At 35.1% G+C, this 17,259-nt stretch overlaps 1 protein-coding gene across 2 annotated transcripts in view; it reads right to left on the bottom strand.

Annotated features, from left to right (window-relative positions):
* LOC145673474 (nardilysin-like) overlaps positions 1–17,259 on the bottom strand; it is a 276,674-nt gene that overhangs the window by 172,406 nt on the left and 87,009 nt on the right. For both annotated transcript variants that reach the window (XM_081743202.1, XM_081743203.1), the window contains one exon: positions 2,534–2,702. In XM_081743202.1, the coding sequence (XP_081599328.1) occupies positions 2,534–2,702 (169 nt within the window). The remainder of the gene's footprint in view (positions 1–2,533; positions 2,703–17,259) is intronic.

The following is a 17,259-nucleotide window of genomic DNA, read 5'->3' as shown; positions in this document are numbered from 1 at the left end:
TGGTTGTGGCTAGAAGTTATAATAAGGTATTAGTTGTTGACATTAATATTAATCATATTGAAAACAGCTGTTTACGTGTTGTAATAAACTTTTACTCTTTTCTTCTTGTTGAAACATATATTCTCCCTCCTACTGATTTGTCCGTTTCCGAATTTTTGTATGATTTATTGAAGATTCAATGAACATAAATAATTGTGATATCTTAATGATTGCAACATACTATTATAATACACTTGCAATCTCTACATCTTATAGAGATCTCAAGTTGGTAACGCTGTAAGATTAATTATACATTATTTTATGTCTATCTTAGGGTCTTAACAATATACCCAACTCAAACAACAAAACTCTCGACCTTGTTCTCAAAAATGTTGTCTTTTTATTTAAAGCTGAAGAATGTATTTTTCCCATTCTTATATTAGATGGCTATCATACATCACTAACATTTGAGTTACCTTTTACAAAACTACTCAAGATACGATCATTCCTCGCAATGACTACAACTTTCCTAAAGCTGTTTTTTTATAATTGTTATAGGGATGTCAAGGCAATAAACTGGGATATATTAAAATTTTCTACTGACCCTAATATCGTTGTATCTGAACTTTACAAAATATTAAAAAATTGCAAAATTTGTACCACTAAAAAAATCTTAAATATACTTATCCCTACTGGTTTACTTCTGAGATAATTCAAACTTTGAAGTCTAAAGAATTTCATACACGACACAGACACCTGACATTATTTCACAAGGACAATTTTATTCAATTGTGTAGAAAACCTAAGTCAATGATATCTTTTGTTTATAAAAAGTATATACACAATTATCACAGCTGAGCTTCCTCATGGATAAGCAATTAGAGTACGCGTCTTTGACATGGGAGACCCGGCTTCGATTCCCGGCGGGAGTTCATGTGGTTCGCATCCCACGTTAAGCTGTAGGTAAACTCTCACATAACGTCACTGCTGTATAGGACGCTTAATTGAAAATCAAATGAACAATTTTCAAAACTGATTCAAGACAATTTTGGTCCTTTATAAAGAGCAAGAAAAAATTCATGAAACAAATCATGAAACTAATCAAATGAAATATGATGATGATAAGTTAACAGCTAGCGCGTTTGCTCATTGCTTTGGGAGTGGGTTGACACCTTTTAATCATGTATATAATCTGTCTGGAAAAAAATCTGCAATGTGTTAATATAAAAATATGTTTCTCTAAAAGAATGTATCGAATCAATAAGAAAAATGAAAGCATCTAAATCTAGTGGACCTGATGGCTTCCCACTTAGATTTTTAAAGGTTGTGCGGATATTTTTCATCATCACTAACTTTCACCTGTAATCTCATTTTACCTACTGGTATTTATTCTGATCTCTGGCAAGATACCTACGTTACTCCAATTCTTAAGAAAGGTAATCCGAATTAAATTGAAAATTATAGATTTACTGCATAAATTTCAACAGCTCCTAAAATTTCTGCAATGGCATTTAGTATCTCCCCCAAATCCATCGACGGCTCCGGAGCCAGTACTGTAATTTATAGTGAGCCGTAGTAAACGATCTCGTTTATGCGTATGCCCACCATCGCTGTCGCGCCTTCTCCCTATGGACGCAACTCCTCGCTATCGCTTGGACCCTCTGCTACGCTCCTGCCCTGACTCCGTTATATAGTGTTCGTGCTTTTTAGTGGCCACCTAGTACAAGCTGGCTCCTGTTTTATGCACTGTAGTTTTTATGCCATACGTCCACACTACATTTATAATCATTACAATTACAAATAACGAATCGTAATCACTACTACGTGCGCCAGAGTCACTACAAGTGATTTGGATGAGAAAGTAAATAATATTCTCTGAACAAATTCTCCATAATAGAATATTTGTGCAAGACACCTCAAATACACTGTCTAAGATCACATGGTTAAATAAGACCCTATGACACCACACGACTTCAAATGATACCCATGATTCCATACGGCTCTATGAATAATACAGTGACGTGTCTACTCGAACAGAATCATTTACAAACTCGGAAACAAAAGAACAAATGGCTGATTGAAAGAATCAAATGACTGAATCAGTAATGAAAGCAATGAATAAAGTAAAGACTTGCCCGAAAAACGAAGTCAAATACCATGGTTAAAGATATTTACACGATAAATTGTTCAGTTAATAAAACCATGACAAAAAGAAAAAATGTGATATATTTTCAATAATAATATTAGTAGAATTCTTCCAACTGCTGCTTTGTTATTTGTATCGCGTGATTTTGGAAGTTTTTCAAAGATCTCTACTGTTTCAAGTTCTTGCATATCATCAGTTTATAAAGTAACATTTGTGAGAGTTGGCGAAAGTTTTCCTTCTCCCCCCCCCCTTTTTTATTTTTTTTTATTACTTTAACTTAGCGGATATATTAACGTTACACTATTTTGAATTCTATGGTGACTGCCTCTTATCAGTATAATTGTATAATTTGAACTGAAACCCAATGACTCTTACGAAAAGATAAAAAATAATTTGCAAAAAACATACCATTATCCACTGCTTGTATTTCACGTTCAATGGCATCTTCCTTTAGCAACGGTGATATAAAAAACTGGGCAAATTTATCTAAGGCAACCCTAAAGTATTTTTCTTGTACATAGAAATAGAAAGTAGTGTATTCACAGCCAGTAGAAGCATTGTCTGAGCCTCCCTTTTTCTGAAAACAAATTTAAAAATAAATAAATAAATGAACATATCTTCAGATACGTATATGAATGACAAAATTCAAACGATTCAATTTTAGAAACTTTGTACAGTCTTATAACAAAATCAATTTAAAGTTTTAGAATAACTCAAATTGACACCATAACTATAATTAAAGGACTGTCACATTATGGGAACATATTTTTCAGAAAACAGGTGCTTAGAATGCCAAGTTTCTAAAAAATTTAAAAATTATTAATAGCAAACCATGTTTAGCAAATCTGAAATTACAATCACAGAAGACGATAACTTAAGGAATAGAAAGTTGCCAAACTTTATTGAGAACATCAGTGATGTGGAAGACTATCTTTTAATCTAACAAAATGGCACAAATTCTTAAAACCTTACAAAAGTAGGTAAATTGACAAACTTACTTTAGTTCCGGATACTCTTCCAAAATCAGCAACCTTTAATATTGTTTATATACGAGATCTTGCCTAAATTTTCAACAGTGAATTATACTACGCGTGTATTTCAAAGTGTTGCCAAAACTGAATATCAGAATAATGAAAATCTCACTTTTACTTAAGCTAATATTACGCAGCAAAAAATTACGTATATATATACAAGGTGAACCACTTAAAGTCGCCTCTCCTTGTAACTTATAAACTAATTGACAGAAATAACTGAAATTTTGTACCACGACAAAATAAGAAAGGGGGAAAAATTTGACATACTCGACAATCAATATCACCAGATTAACAGTGCTGTTATCTCAACAGAAAGTTTAATTTTTTCAAATAGCACTATATCGGGTAATTACCTATTTCAAGCCTACATGTAAAACCAAACATTAAAATACCATATTTTTATTGTGTTTCCAACTAAGATGCTATAGTATCACAAATATCCAAATTTTGGAGGGCTCTACAACAGTAATAAAGCAACTGAGATAAACGAGGCCTATCTACAGTAACTTAATGTCGGATACTATGACCATAATATGATGTATTTCGGATAAACAGGAACAAAGTGTAAGAAATTGAAAATATATTTCTCTATACAGTGCAAGACATACATTTCAGAAAAGTGCTAACAAGCAAAGGGTACGATATCACGACTCGAGTTGCGCAATAAGAGTTATATATCCTTAAAGAGCATGAAATAGTTAATTACCAAGTTATTAGCTGTAGTCCGCCAATAGGGAAAAAGTGACGAGACTTCAAAGGTAACATTGGAGCCTATGGCAAATACAAGAAAGGAAGCGTTTCTTTCGTCTCTCTTATGTATTTGGGAAGCTGAGATAGCGATTCGAATGACATGTTTAAGCCATACAGTTGATGTGGAGAGTAGAAAGGATCGAATGATCCAAACAAAAGCAGTTTGTACAATGTGCAGATCTTACAATGGTCATCGACTCGCAGTAATAACACAATTCAGTGATAAGGGAGTCGAAGCAGTACTGAATGGGTGTTTGGAATGCTTCCTACAGACAAAACAGTCATAATACCGTTTACAGCAATTTGATATCTCAAACCGTTTCGGAGATATGATATACATTGATAGTTTGCAACACTGCCTAAAATGAAGAATTTACAGGGAATGTTTAAAAGATCGTTGTTTTCTTTTGCATCAACGTATAAAATTAGTGATAATATTTGGTAGTTGTAATTCCAATAATTTTAAGCAGTGTTACAAATGAGTTAACGAGAATGAAAGTAATCGGAAATGGAAAATTAATTACGTTAAAAAAAAAAAAGTATGGAAAAGAGAATGAGAGATGATGTAAATTTAATAGGGTATGATAGGAGAACAATAGAAAGAAATGCAGAGATCTTATTAAACGCTTGCAGGGACATGGGTTTAGAAGTAAATGCAGAGAAACCTAAATACATGGAAGTGCGTCGGGACCGGAATACAGCAAATTATGGACGCGTTAAAATATTAAATAATACTTTTGATAAAGTCGATAGTTTCAAATATCTAGGATCAATATTAACAGATAAAAATCATATTCACGGAGAAATTAAATGTCGACTAAAAGCAGGGAATTCGTGTTACTATTCGGTTCAAAATCTCTTGTTGTCGCGAATTCTGTCGAGGAATTTGAAGCTTAAAATATATAAAACGATAATCATGCCTGTTGTTCTGTATGGCTGCGAAACATGGTCACTTACTCTGAGGGAAGAACATAGACTGGAAGTATTTGAGAACAAGATTCTGAGACGAATATTCGAACCCAAAAGGAACGGGAATGGGGAATGGCGGAAACTTCATAACGAGGAACTACATAATTTATGTGGTTCACCCAACATTGTTAGGGTCGTCAAGTCTAGGAGGCTTAGGTGGGCGGGTCATGTAGCTAGAATGGAAGAAAGTAAAAATGCTTTCAAAGTCTTGACTGGAAGACCAATTGGAAAACGACCATTAGGAAGATCTAGGCGCAGATGGGAGGACAATATTAAGATGGATCTCACAGAGATTGGAATACAAAGTAGAAACTGGATGCAGTTAGCTAAGGATAGAAGTCAGTGGAGAGCTTTTGTGAACGCGGCATTGAACCTCCGGGTTCCATAGGCCATAGAGTTAGTTAGTTAGTTAGTTATGGAAAAGAGAATAAAAGTAGTAAGGTAAGGTATGGTATTAGAAACATTTAAGACTAGGGGAACAGTATGTAAATAATATGGCAATGTGTTTTCTCGTCTTTTACTTGGAGACATGGAAGAGCTTGGAGGACATATACACGTACCATCATACTCTAAAGATGCTAACAGATCATGCTTAGTCTATATTCACCACATCACCTATAGCAGAAACGACTTTCTGATCTGCCTAAATTGTTTAACGAAGGTCCACAGAGCTCTCTCCAGTTTTGCAGAGTCACTCTTCTGTTCTCTCACGCCTCACCGATTATCTTGTTTAGGTGTAACTCAAACATTTGGAAGGAAGCATACAACATTCACCTTACAAATTGAAGGTATTTAAACACACTTCGATCTAGAATTCACCTATTAGAAAAGAGTCACCGATACTCCTTGATAGCAGCACAGACAATCTCATTGCAAAAGCTGCAAGTCAGCATAATATATTCTGCAGAACTAAAACTGTTCATTTTTGACAAACACGTACAGACGTAACAACGCAGAACTCACAGAAATTAAAGGCTGGTTTCGTCATCCATGATCTTCCATCATCCATGTGGCGCATAGTTCGCTTGTTTCAAAGAAGAATAGCAATATATTTTGCTCCTCGATGTATTTCGTGCCGTTGTTGTGACAACCGCAAAAGATAAATTACTACGACAGACTGCCAAATCGCATCCCACACCATGATACGCCGCCGTATTTCATTACACGATGCTGACACTGTAATGAATCATGATTTGTCGATAGTTTCCACATCCATTGTCGACTGAGGTCCGCGAACTGGCAAAATTAACTTTCATCAGAGAATGGAACACGGTTTCTGGAGTGTTGTGTTCTGTTGCAGATGGAGTTGGCCCACTTGTATCTTGAATCATTTGTAGTTCTGTAAGCAGAGATAGAGGTCGCGGTGGTTCAGTGGTAAAGCGCTCAGCTCTGGCGAGTAGTGTCCCTGCGACAAGTAGGTTTTGAAATTAACAAACATCTCGGACGTGAGTTTTCTTGGGAGTTCTTCCGTTTTTTCTCACTTTCATCATTCCAATATTATCAGTCATCTCCCTATCAATGTCTTCCTTAGCTTTGGATCATAATCGTGGATGTTAAACTAAAAAGAAAAAAAACTTAGTATTTTTTTTTTTCGATGCGTCACCACGTTTCGGTACTAAGCAAATACAGCTGGACAATTCGTGCTAATCTGTCAATCTTCACTGAAATATCATTAGCAGATGGAGATAATTGGGCACCGCGAGCGTTGCTGCCGATCGACTTGATCTTTTGTCTAATCATGTGTTTTCCTTCCGTTTGAGCAAACTATAGCATAATCCTATTAACAATTGTTAACAATACACGTGATACAGCATGATATTGCGATGACTTTTACCAATTACGCGACCTCGGGTTATCTCCACAGCTACGGCTATGCGTCATGGTGCCACTTGCTGCATTGCTTTCTTACACTATCATATACATTATAGTTATCGGCCGTTTATATTTATTGGGTGTTTTCACAACAACGTTTGCCCCATGAATATTATTTATTTATGTCAAGATAATGTATTTTGGCAGTAAGTTTCTTCCTCTTAAAAAAAAATATTTGTCTTCAATATAAACTACGTTACTGACACAACTTTATAGCGTTTCTAACTTTGTGAAAAATGACTAAGTTTTGATGGAATTATAACAAATTCAAAACCGCTTGTTATAGCATGCTATCATCTTTGTCAGATTTATATCATCATCATCATAGGTATTCTGCCTTTACTGGCAGGTCACTTGCAGCAGCTGGGAAGCTTCCATGCTCCACGGTCCTCCTCTAACCTCTTCATCTTCACGTATGATCTTTCTGCTTTTATATCATCCATTAATTGTAGTCTCCTTCGCCCCTCTCACTCTTTTCCGCCACCATACCCTCTAGGACGTCCCTCATGATAACAATTTCTTCTTAGGCAATGTCCCAACCAGTTTCATTTCCTCTTCTTAAAAATACCTAAAAGTGTTCTTTTCTTCTCCACCATTTCTAGCACTCTCTCATTCGTTTTCCGCTCGACCCAACTAATTCTTTCCATTCTTCTCCACACCCCCATTTCGAAGGCTTCCAGTTGTTTTTCATCACTTTACGTAATGTCCACGTTTCCGCCCCATACAGTACAACGCTCCACACGAATCATTTTATTAGTCTTTTTCTCAACTCTTTACTCAAGATCCCACAAAGCAAATTTTTCTTCCTTCTAAAGGCTTCTTTCGCCATTCCTATCCTTGCTTTTATTTCATGTTCGCATTTCGTGCCATTACTAAGAATACTACCCAGATATCGGAAACTATTCACTTGTTCTATTTTCTCCCCCCCCCCCCCCCACTTTTATATTTGACACAGACCTCTTCTTCCAATCACCATAGCTTTTGTCTTTCTAACATTTATTCTCGTCTCATATTCTTTAAAGCGCATTCTCAGGTTTTCTAACATTTTATTGATTCCCTTTTCAGATTCTGCAACAAGCGCCATATCGTCTGCAAATCTTATGCATCTAATCATTCTACCTCCTACCGAAATGCCATCATCATCATGTAAACTCTTTTTCACTATCTCTTCTAGATAGACATTAAATAGTATTGGCGAGAGGCAGCATCCTTGTCGAACTCCCCTTCCAATTGCACTCTCTTCCGTCAGTTCTTTCCCTATCCTAACACTTACTTGTTGGTTCATGTATAAGTTTCTTATGAGTCTTCGATTTTTCCATTCCAACCCTATCTTCTTTAGAACTCCCAACAACAATTTCCAATTCACGCGTCAAAAGCGTTTTCTAGATCAATAAATACAACATACACCTCTTTCCCTTTTTCTATAAATCTTTTATCGATCGCCCTTAATAATCCAATAGCATCTCTTGTTCCCTTACCTCTTCTAAACTGCTCCTTCTCAACTTCTTCATTTGTTCTTCCATATAACCTTCTGTTCAATATTCGGAGCAGAATTTTAGCTGCATGAGATATGAGACTAATAGTTCTATAATCCTCACATCTCTTTGGGTTCGATTTCTTAGCCATCGGTATCATGATGGTGTTCTTCGGAACAATTCCTTCTTTCCCTTGTCTCACACATTTTTAATGAATTCGATTGGTATGTTATCTATTCCGGTTGCCTTTCGATTCCCAATCTCGGATATAGCCTTTTCAAACTCATTCCAAAGAGTATTAATTCCTTTACCATCCTCGCCTACTTCATTTTCTACTTCAACATTTAGGCTACATGGTCTATCCCTACTTTCATATAAGTCTTCAACGTACTCTTTCCATCTTCCTATGACCTCATTTCCTTAGCTGACTCCTTCCCATTCTTATTTTCTACTGCCATCGAAATACCCGTATGTTTCCTCCGAAATTTCATAGATTTCACCCCCTCGTACATTTCCTCATGACCAATTCCATTTCAAATCGTCCAGGCAAACCACAATTGGTCCCCATCATAGTCTCAGATTTCATTTACTTTTTTTTATATGGGATCTACGTGCAATATTATTAGACCCATATTTTTTCTTTTTGCTGAAAAAAATTTTTCCTTCGATATACAGCCTTCCAAAATGGCCGCCCTCCTCTCGGATTGCTCGAAAAACTGATAAACATGTCAAATTAAAAGTTTTGTTATAGAGAAATAAGTGTACTTAGTAACGTAATCGCAATAGCAGGAAGAGTATAAAGTTGTATGTTTCGTTGGAAGGCCAAAATTCGTCTATTGGTCCAATAGGAATCGCGCAATTCACTCGCAATGTTGCCAACTTTGATGAAATTTTTGCTAACTTCAAACCTTTTTTTTCCTGCCTTCACGAGCAATATCAACCATCTGCTTCTAGCATCGAAATCTACTCCATAAGGTCTCTTGAAAATGTAAAGGACTTACGTTTCTGATTATTACATCCCATGTTATAGCATGATGAAAAGCTGAAAATTGCATTAAGACGCCATGTTTGGACGCCATTTTCTCAAAAACCCCACCTTTTAAAAATCTGAATTTTTTACATGTATTGGAGAAGTACCTAAGTATTTAAAATCCGTTAACCGTTCATGCGGCTGCAGCCCCTAACATTCGCAATTAATTATTGAAATTTCTATTTTTGTACTTGCAATGTAAATATTTCCTATGGGCGTTTAGGTCCTATACACAAGGCGATTTGAAAGGGAGTATGAAAATTTTGAGAGTAGAATCCTGACATCAAATCCAGTAGAAAAGTTCCTATAAACATGAGTCGAATTCCGCTTCGTTTTCGAGTTACAGGGTTTCCAACTCGGGATCCAAAATCGGTTCGGGACAATAGAAAGTGAAATATATATTTCGCGTTAAATCAGAAACTGTGTGTTAAAGCTTTGATAAAGTTCAGAAAGTTGATTTGTATCAATATGATGATTTTTACGTGCGTTGCAATTCAGTTGGCAGTGTTGCCAACTTGCTAGAACTTTTATTTGTTTCCAAAAGACACTACGTGGATTTTATTTGATATTTGGTATTCATTAGTGATTGCCATCATCACATGAAGCATAATTTTCCCCACATTACCACAGTTTTCGAAAACTTACATGTATTTCATTAAAAGGTTTATCTCATGCGTTATTGATAGTTTGCAACATTACGTTTGAATTTCACTTGATGTATGCCATCATTAGTAAAACCAAAATGTCGAATAAAAACTACGTCTGTGTAAGTTGTAATAGTAATAAAATAATAATAATAATAATAATAATAATAATAATAATAATAATAATAATAATAATAATAATAATAATAATAATAATAAAGATGAAAAAGAAAAAATATTTTTTATTATTGCAAAACCTCTCGTAACTCCACGCATCAAGTTCGAACTTAATCAAGAAGTTCTGCTGCAACCACGAAACAGTTTATTACGAGATTCGGTATCGTGAACATCGTCCTAGTGTTCTCTGGAACCATGAAAATTGTTTTCACTGGTAACATGACATTGTAGTGCACTAGTACACAGAGAAAAATCCGTTCTCCGTACAGCGGTATATTGTACAAATATACGGTATCCTCTTGCTTAATATAGAAATCAGTACGGAGTATACGTTATCCGTATGCTACATAGGCACTTAGATGTTACATCATGCTGTTGCAGGATGTCTGACATCTAACAGTTTTTCGTATATCACATGTATATACTTATGTTACCTTTGCCAGCTATATGTTATATACGTCTATTTGTATCTGAGATCCTGACCGCCTACATTGTTTCATACAGAAAGTACGTATAGATGGAACACTTATACAGAAAGTATTATAAAACATGCATTTTCAGTTATACGTCTGCTGTACGTTGTCCAAAAATTACAGGAATTACGCATGTAACCTATCTTTTTAAGTTACCACCTACAATTTTTTTCTCAGTGTATTACAGTAAGGACCGTATTAAATGTGTTGATGATTCTAAAAGGCATAAGATAATTGTGTACAGAAAGAATTCTTGACAAACATTTTATCTTGCGGTAAAATATATGTATTGCGTACAGCGCGTCTACCAAAACGTAGTATTAGGAGAGGATGATTATTCGTGTAAAGGGTGCTTTGAATATTTACCGTGAACAACGTGAATGTGTGTGATATATTGGTGATCACGAAAGAAGATGTATATATGAAATTATGCACCAGCAAGATAAAGAATTTGTTCCTCTGAATGTAGATTTGGAAACCATTAACCAGATAGTTAACATGCTAAACATGAATGTGTCCCCATTAAAACGGCCGTTATCGGTGAAACCTAGACTACGGTGAAGGATTCACATCAAAATTTTTCATACTGCCTTTCAAATCGTCTTGTGTACAAGACACAAATAATAATCCTCCCCTAATAGTACGTTTGGGCTGACACGCTGTACGCATTCCATATATTTTACCGCAAGATAAATTTTTTGTCTAAAATTCTTTCTGTGCACAATCACCTTACGGCCTTTAGCATAATCAACACATTTAATACGGTCCTTACTGTAATAGGACTTCCCCATTGTTATTCACACAAACACATAACTAGTGCACTACAATGTCATGCTACCAGTGTAAACAATTTTTCATGGTTTCAGAGAACACTAGGACGATGTTCACGACACCGAATCACACAAACTATCAATAACGCACGAGATAAAACCTTTTAATGAAATACATGTAAGTTTTTGAAAACTGTGGTGATGTGAGGGAAAATTGTGCTTCGTGTGATGTTGGCAATCATTAATGAATACCAAATATCAAATAAAATCCACGTAGTGTCATTTGGAAACAAATAAAAGTTCTAGCAAGTTAGCAACACTGCCAACTGAATTGCAACGCACGTCAAAATCATCATATTGATACAAATCAACTTTCTGAACTTTATCAAAGCTTTAACACACAGTTTCTGATTTAACGCGAAATATATATTTCATTTTCTATTGTCCCGAACCGATTTTGGATCCCGAGTTGGAAACCCTGTAACTCGAAAACGAAGCGGAATTCGACTCATGTTTATAGGAACTTTTCTACTGGATTTGATGTCAGGATTCTACTCTCAAAACTTTCATAGTCCCTTTCAAATTGCCTTGTGTATAGGACCTAAATCAGGGTGTCTACTGGAATACCAGAAAGTAAATTAATGACTTTTTCATGACTTTTCATGACCTTTTTGTTCAAATTTTCATGACCATGGCGATAAAAAATTACCATTAGTAATAATAAACCCCTACAATCAGTGGTGCATCGGAACTATGCGGGTTGCTAGTCTTAAATATCACTTATTGTGAATCTTAAAGAAAGAATCTAAAATTCTGCCGCCTTGTGCTCGAGCACAGAATAGCACTTACCTAAATACGGGCCTGCTCTTACGAGTGAATCACTCTATACTGTATTTGAAGTTTTAATTCTGAGTATAATTATCCATCTAGCAGAAATTTGTCTGAAATTAAGCACTCAGAGAACTGCCCAAAGGCAAAACAAATTATAAAAGAAATTCGTTTTTTTAAAAAAATAGATCATCAAATTTAAAATCTGCAAACTCAAACGAATAATACTATTTGCATAAGTCTAAAGGCCCAAAAATACACAATTTACATTTCTTAGAAGTAAAGAAATAGCAGATCAGAAAGTTGGACAGTAAAAAGTTGTTACTATATTACAGAGACTAGAAGATGAAATGGGGAGCAGCTAGGAAGACAGTAAAGTACCAGTTAGCCAGCACTAACTGGTTGGGGGAAATTCTCACAATTACTGACCTGATACAACTGTTTCAGTACATGCAGTATGAGGTATAAAAGTATGAAGTATAAAATATACTCTGAGATTTCAGATTTTCATGACCAGTTGGGTAAATAAAGGACTTTTTCATGGCTTTCATGACCACTAAGCAAAATATATGACTTTTTCATGACTTTCATGACTTTCATGACCAGTAGACACCCTGTAAATGCCCATAGGAAATATTTACATTGCAAGTACAAAAATAGAAATTTCAATAATTAATTGCGAATGTTGGGGACTGCAGCCGCATGAACGGTTAACGGATTTTAAATACTTAGGTACTTCTCCAATACATGTAAAAAATTCAGATTTTTAAAAGGTGGGGTTTTTGAGAAAATGGCGTCCAAACATGGCGTCTTAATGCAATTTTCAGCTTTTCATCATGCTATAACGTGGGATGTAATAATCAGAAACGTAAGTCCTTTACATTTTCAAGAGACCTTATGGAGTAGATTTCGATGCTAGAAGCAGATGGTTGATATTGCTCGTGAGGACAGAAAAAAAAAAGGTTTGAAGTTAGCAAAAATTTCATCAAAGTTGGCAACATTGCGAATGAATTGCGCGATTACTATTGGACCAATAGACGAATTTTGGCCTTCCAACGAAACATACAACTTTATACTCTTCCTGCTATTGCGATTACGTTACTAAGTACACTTATTTCTCTACAATAAAATTTTTAATTTGACATGTTTTTCAGTTTTTCGAGCAATCTGAGAGGAGGGCGGCCATTTTGGAAGGCTGTATGTCGAAGAAAAAATTTTTTTCAGCAAAAAGAAAAATTATGGGTCTAATAATTTTGTATGTAGTTTCTTATTTTAAAAAATGAACTAAATTTGAGACAGTCGTGTGGACCACCCTGGACGATTTGAAATGGAATCCCTCTCATATTTCCCAACTACATTTCCTCATATTTCCCAACTTTTTCTAGTTCTTCTATGTCCTCGCATTTTCTTTTATAAAACTCTTCCCTCGCTCTGTCTATTTCTCTCCGTAATTCATTATTTAACTTTCTGTACATCTTTCGGCCCTCTTCTGTATCAACCTGTTTCCACGTCTTCCTTTCCCTCATTTTCTGCAACATCTGCTCTGTAACCCATGGTTTCTTATCCGTTTTGTGTTCGCGGTAACCTACTGCTTCTTCTGCAGTCTGCTGTAAGCAAAGTTTAATGTGTTCCCACTGTACGTTACAACCTGCGCCTATTCTTTCCTCGTTTGAATTTTTTTCTTCGAATATTTCAAAGAAAAGATTTCTTATTTTCTTGTTTTTCAACTTTTCAGTATTCAACACTTTGTTGTCTACTTTTCTTCTGTCTACATTTTTCAGTTGAATATCTACTTCGGCCAGCACAAGATTATGGTCAGAGAAAATATCAGCCCCGGGAAGGGTCTTCGCGTTCTTTAAGCTATTCCGGTACCTGTCCTGAATCATAACATAGTCTATTTGATGTCTTCCACCGTCTATTGGTGATTTCCATGTATATCTGCTTCTCTTGTGCTGGTTGAACCAAGTGTTCCCAACTACTAGTGAATTCTGTCTACAGAAATTCACAAGTCCCTCTCCCCTTTCATTTCTTTTGCCTAAACCATATTTGCCTACGATACTAGCTTCCTGTTTTTCTCCCACAACTACATTGAAATCTCCCATTAGAATTACGCATGCCCCCCTCTTCTCCCTATCTATAATTTCTTCTATTTTCTCATAATTTTCTTCTACTTCTTCTGTTGCATGCGAAGTCGTCGGTGCATATGTCTGTACCTTGACATTCTTCGTTTTCCCTTTAAGGCTTAACATCATAACTCTTATCATCAATAAATTGTACTTTCAGATTTATAAATAAACTATAAAGTCCAACTGCCATCTCTCAGTACATCTGGAAATTTATAAACCGAGCGTTTTTGGAACATTCAAGAATTTTTTGTATACAAGCGTCTTGTAGATGCACGTGCGTCCATCGAGTTAATAGCTAATAAACGCTAAGTGAGCAACGAGAAGCTAATAAATTCGATTTTGTGAAGTTCTTTAAATTACTGAAGATTTGTGCTCATGATCAGCCTGTGACGGAAAATGAACGGCAAGAAATCTGAACAGCCTACTATTGTGAGCTTTTTCTCCACATAAGACTTAAAATGAAAAAAAAAAAAAAAAAAAAAAAAATGAAAAAAAAAAGTTGATGGATGTGCAAGTGCGTTGACTTCAATCTCTCCCTCCCCCTTCCCCCTACAAAAAAAATGTTATTAAAATATGTTCATGACAATAGAAAGAAGAAAATCAAAGTAAATTTCGTTAGATGCTGCGACACAGATTATTTGAAATTTGGGTTCATTGTTTCCCCTGGCAATGAACAAGCACCATAGTTATTACGTATTGTGTTCCGAAATCCTCTTCTCTGATGCTGCTACGAAACCTTCAAAAATTCCTCAGCATTTTAATTCGAAGCATAATGATCTCAAAATCAACCATTAGTCTACATTCAAATTATATTTTTGAAAAGATTCGATGAAAAAATTACAGTCGAAGAACTTATATTCCTGATGTGACTGAAATTTGTAACCTCAGCTGCTCACAAACTGACGCAAATTTCTTTGTCGAACAACTCTACACAGGAAAAGATTACTGAAATGACTGCAACTATTGAAGAGCAAGTGAAGAAGTGAAAACTTGCAATTGTTTCTATTCAACTTGATGAGTCATCGACATGTTTTGTTCTGCTTCGTAAAATGAAAAAATGGTGAGGACTCAGTAACGTATATAGCATTTTGTTTCGGGAGGGCTATGCACAATACGTGAATAAGCATTTTTATTTTTCCCTTTGGGTACCGACAAATTTTAATGAAGTTTTGCATATAACAAATTTATTTCGGGGGGGGGGGGGCTTGAGCCCGATAGCCATCCCCCTAAATACGTCACTGTGAGGACTTGAGGGAAGAACTGCGCAATCATGACTTGCATGGCCATGCACCACCAGTTCAGAAATACTCAATGCTGTCAATATTTACACAGATACACATTGATTGGATTAGGATGAATGTATTGTTATGTTTTGATGCGGCCGCATGCATGACTTGGTATCGCTCAGGTGTAGTAACAAATATACAAAGCTTGGTCAACGAGACGTCTTATATACTTACTGTCGATTCACAGTGAACACCAAGCAGTTAAAAAGAAAAAAAATGCTATTAAACAAAGTCCTCAACAACACGTCAAGACTGTAAATGCAATGCCAGATTCCACGACCAGCCACCCTTCAATCCCAGATTCTTCGAATCGCTTTGTCTTTCTTTCGTATCTTAGATATTGTCAAAATTAAAAGATTTGAACATTTAAACGAAGAAAAATCTTTTGAATGTTGCATTTTAGAAATTCCTGGGTTAAAAGTTATTTGTGTATACAGAATTCCTGACAGTCAAGTTGATATATTTTTTAAAAAGGTGAGGGATAGTATTACATTACTATACTAAAACAAAGTTCAATCCTATCATTGTAGGCGACTTAAATATAAATTTCTTACATAATGGAACTAATGCAGACTTACGTCACTTTTCGACATGTATAATTTAAAAGAAGCCAAAAAAAGGTTTACAAAAGTAATAACGACACCAGTCTGCATTATATCAAATAATCACTAATACCAGATTTTTCGCTTGTCACTCTTACGTAATCAGCACAGGTTTGCTTGACCATGATGCACAGATCGAAACATTTAATTGATCAACGTCTGCGTATAAAAGCTACAGAGTAAAATCGAAAAATAACTTTAAAATATGAGAAAGTTTGACAACGAAAATATCAATTATTTCAATTATTTACTTAGTCAAGAAAATTGGGAAATCATTCTAATATTGGATGACGTAAACAAAATTTATTAGGCGTTAGCAGAAACGATTCGATTTAGTATTTGGAATCGCATTTCCTAAAATTCTTAAACAATTCTGCAACAAATAGAAGTGGGTTACTTCCGAAATAATTAAAGCGCGTGAGTAAAATGTTTATTTTCATAGCATAAATAAACAGTATAAGAATAAACAAAGTGCAACTGGATAGGAACGTCACAAAAAGTTTACCAAAACTTAATAAAAAGAACTAATGCTAATAATTACCGATCAAATATTCAACAGAACGCAAACAAAAGTAAAGCTATGTAGAGTATAAAGATGAATTAAATATATCAAAATAAATCTGAACAAATCGTACTAATAAGCATGAAAAATAAGAGTATTACAGACCCTATAGAAATTGCAAAAATATTCAAGATATACTTTAGAACTGTAGTTCACGACCTTCATGAACAACAAACAAGACACCCTAAACTGCCTTGCATACAAAAAAAGAATGTGAGAAAACTATATTCTTGAATCCAGTAAACGAAAATGAAATCACAGATTTAATAAAGTCCTTAACAAATAGTAAGACGTCAGGTATAGATGAGATGTCAGATAATTTATTGAAAGGAGCATGTAATTATATAAAACTCTTGTGTTACAATGTTAGCAATAATTTCCCGATAAGTTAACCATCGCGAAAATAAAACATGTTTAAGGAAGGAAATCGTGAAACTGTCCGTAATTACAGGCTGATATCTTTGCTACCTGGAATTGGGAAAATACTGAAAAAAAATAATGTATATACGAATTTTGTCCTTTTTTAAAATGTCATG

The sequence above is a fragment of the Thermobia domestica genome, chromosome 16, assembly GCF_964235325.1.
Source record: "Thermobia domestica chromosome 16, izTheDome1.hap1.1, whole genome shotgun sequence".
NCBI classification, from domain to species: domain Eukaryota; kingdom Metazoa; phylum Arthropoda; class Insecta; order Zygentoma; family Lepismatidae; genus Thermobia; species Thermobia domestica.
This window is presented reverse-complemented; position numbering and strand designations above follow the sequence as displayed.